General features: G+C 44.2%; 1 protein-coding gene across 2 annotated transcripts in view; it reads left to right on the forward strand.

The window, feature by feature from the left end:
- The first annotated feature begins 494 nt into the window (after positions 1-494).
- Positions 495-2,062, forward strand: part of LOC111233922 (tripartite motif-containing protein 16-like) — a 7,551-nt gene continuing 5,983 nt past the window's right edge. The window contains exon 1 of one of the 2 annotated variants that reach the window (XM_022761842.1): positions 495-2,050. In XM_022761842.1, coding sequence (XP_022617563.1) covers positions 562-2,050 — 1,489 coding nt within the window. In that variant the 5' untranslated portion in view covers positions 495-561. The remainder of the gene's footprint in view (positions 2,051-2,062) is intronic. The other variant, XM_022761843.1, reaches the window with a different exon arrangement.

Here is a 2,062-nt window from a genome sequence, read left to right on the forward strand (position 1 = left end):
ACTACAGAGTCAAATGATCTGGTGCATTCATGTCCTGTGGGATTCACAGTTGCAACAAGTGATTTGGTTGATTTGTTTCTTTAAATAGATCAAATATTAAAATACAACTTTTACTCAAAACTCAATTCAAAATATTCCTAAAAATATATAAAAAAGTTCAAAACACTTTTTAAGACAATAGAAGAAAATAAAACTGGGGAATCATCTCTAAACACCTAATGGTATTGGTGATCAGTGTTTTTCAATGAGAAATAAGCTGTATTGTAAGAAAAAGTCTCAAACACAGTATCAAACCGCTCCTCTTCCTGGAGTGAAAGTAAGCCTGATAACCCTCCCTCTTCTTCCTGCCCTCAAACACAGTGAGTTCCCCTCTGTCCATATTTCCTTGTTCCCTCCCCTTCAGATCTACAGTTTGAAGATGGGTGGAACCAACATGTGGTGAAGTGCAAGAGCTGACAGGCCCTGTTCACTGCAGAGACACATGTTGTTCAGATCAGAGCTCAAACTAGTTTCAGTTCTACAGAATTGAAACTCAGACAGTCGTTGACAGTGAGAGGTGACATGGCGCAGAAAGGAGTTCAGCTGGACCAGGAATCCATCTCTTGTTCAATCTGTCTGGATCTACTGAAGGATCCGGTGACTATTCCCTGTGGACACAGCTACTGCATCAACTGTATTAAAAGCTTCTGGAAAGAAGAGGATCAGAAGAAAATCCACAGCTGTCCTCAGTGTAGGAAGACCTTCGAACAGAGACCTGTCCTGGTGAAAAACACCATGTTAGCAGATTTAGTGGAGAAGCTGAAGAAGACTGGACTCCAAGCTGCTCCTGCTGATCACTGCTATGCTGGACCTGAAGATGTGGCCTGTGATGTCTGCACTGGGAGAAAACTGAAAGCCTTCAAGTCTTGTCTGGTTTGTCTGGCCTCTTACTGTGAGAAACACCTGCAGCCTCATTTTGATTCACCTACATTTAAAAAACACAAGCTGATGGAGCCCTCCAAGAAGCTCCAGGAGAACATCTGCTCTTGTCATGATGAGGTGATGAAGATGTTCTGCCGCACTGATCAGCAGTGCATCTGTTATCTCTGCTCTGTGGATGAACATAAAGGCCACGACACAGTCTCAGCTGCAGCAGAAAGGACTGAGAGGCAGAGAGAGCTCCAGCTGAGGCGACAACAAATCCAGCAGAGAATCCAGGACAGAGACAAAGATGTGAAGGTGCTTCAACAGGAGGTGGAGGCTATCAATGGCTCTGCTGATAAAGCAGTGGAGGACAGTGAGAAGATCTTCACTGAGCTGATCCGTCTCATGGAGAAAAGAAGCTCTGATGTGAAGCAGCAGATCAGATCCCAGCAGAAAACTGAAGTGAGTCGAGTCAAAGAGCTTCAGGAGAAGCTGGAGCAGGAGATCACTGAGCTGAAGAGGAAAGACGCTGAGCTGAAGCAGCTCTCACACACAGAGGATCACAACCAGTTTCTACACAACTACCCCTCACTGTCACGACTCAGTGAATCTACAGACTCATCCAGCATCAATATCCGTCCTCTGAGCTACTTTGAGGACGTGACAGCAGCTGTGTCACAGCTCAGAGATAAACTACAGGACATTCTGAGAGACACATGGACAAACATCTCACTGACAGTGACTGAAGTGGATGTTTTACTGTCACAACCAGAGCCCAGGACCAGAGCTGGATTCTTAAAATATTCACAGGAAATCACACTGGATCCAAACACAGCACACACAAATCTGTTATTATCTGAGGGAAACAGAAAAGCAACATTAATGAGACAATGTCAGTCTTATTCTAGTCATGCAGATAGATTCACTACATGGCATCAGGTCCTGAATAGAGAGAGTCTGACTGGACGTTGTTACTGGGAGGTGGAGTGGAGAGGAGGAGTTTTAGTAGCAGTTGCATACAAGAATATCAGCAGAGCAGGGAGATTGGATGAATGTTTATTTGGACACAATGACAAATCTTGGGCATTAAATTGCAACCAAAATGGTTACACATTCTTCTACAACAAAATCAACACTCCAGTCTCAGGTCCTCGGTCCT

Source organism: Seriola dumerili, unplaced genomic scaffold, assembly GCF_002260705.1.
Source record: "Seriola dumerili isolate Sdu_G_001 unplaced genomic scaffold, Sdu_1.0 BDQW01000432.1, whole genome shotgun sequence".
NCBI lineage: Eukaryota > Metazoa > Chordata > Actinopteri > Carangiformes > Carangidae > Seriola > Seriola dumerili.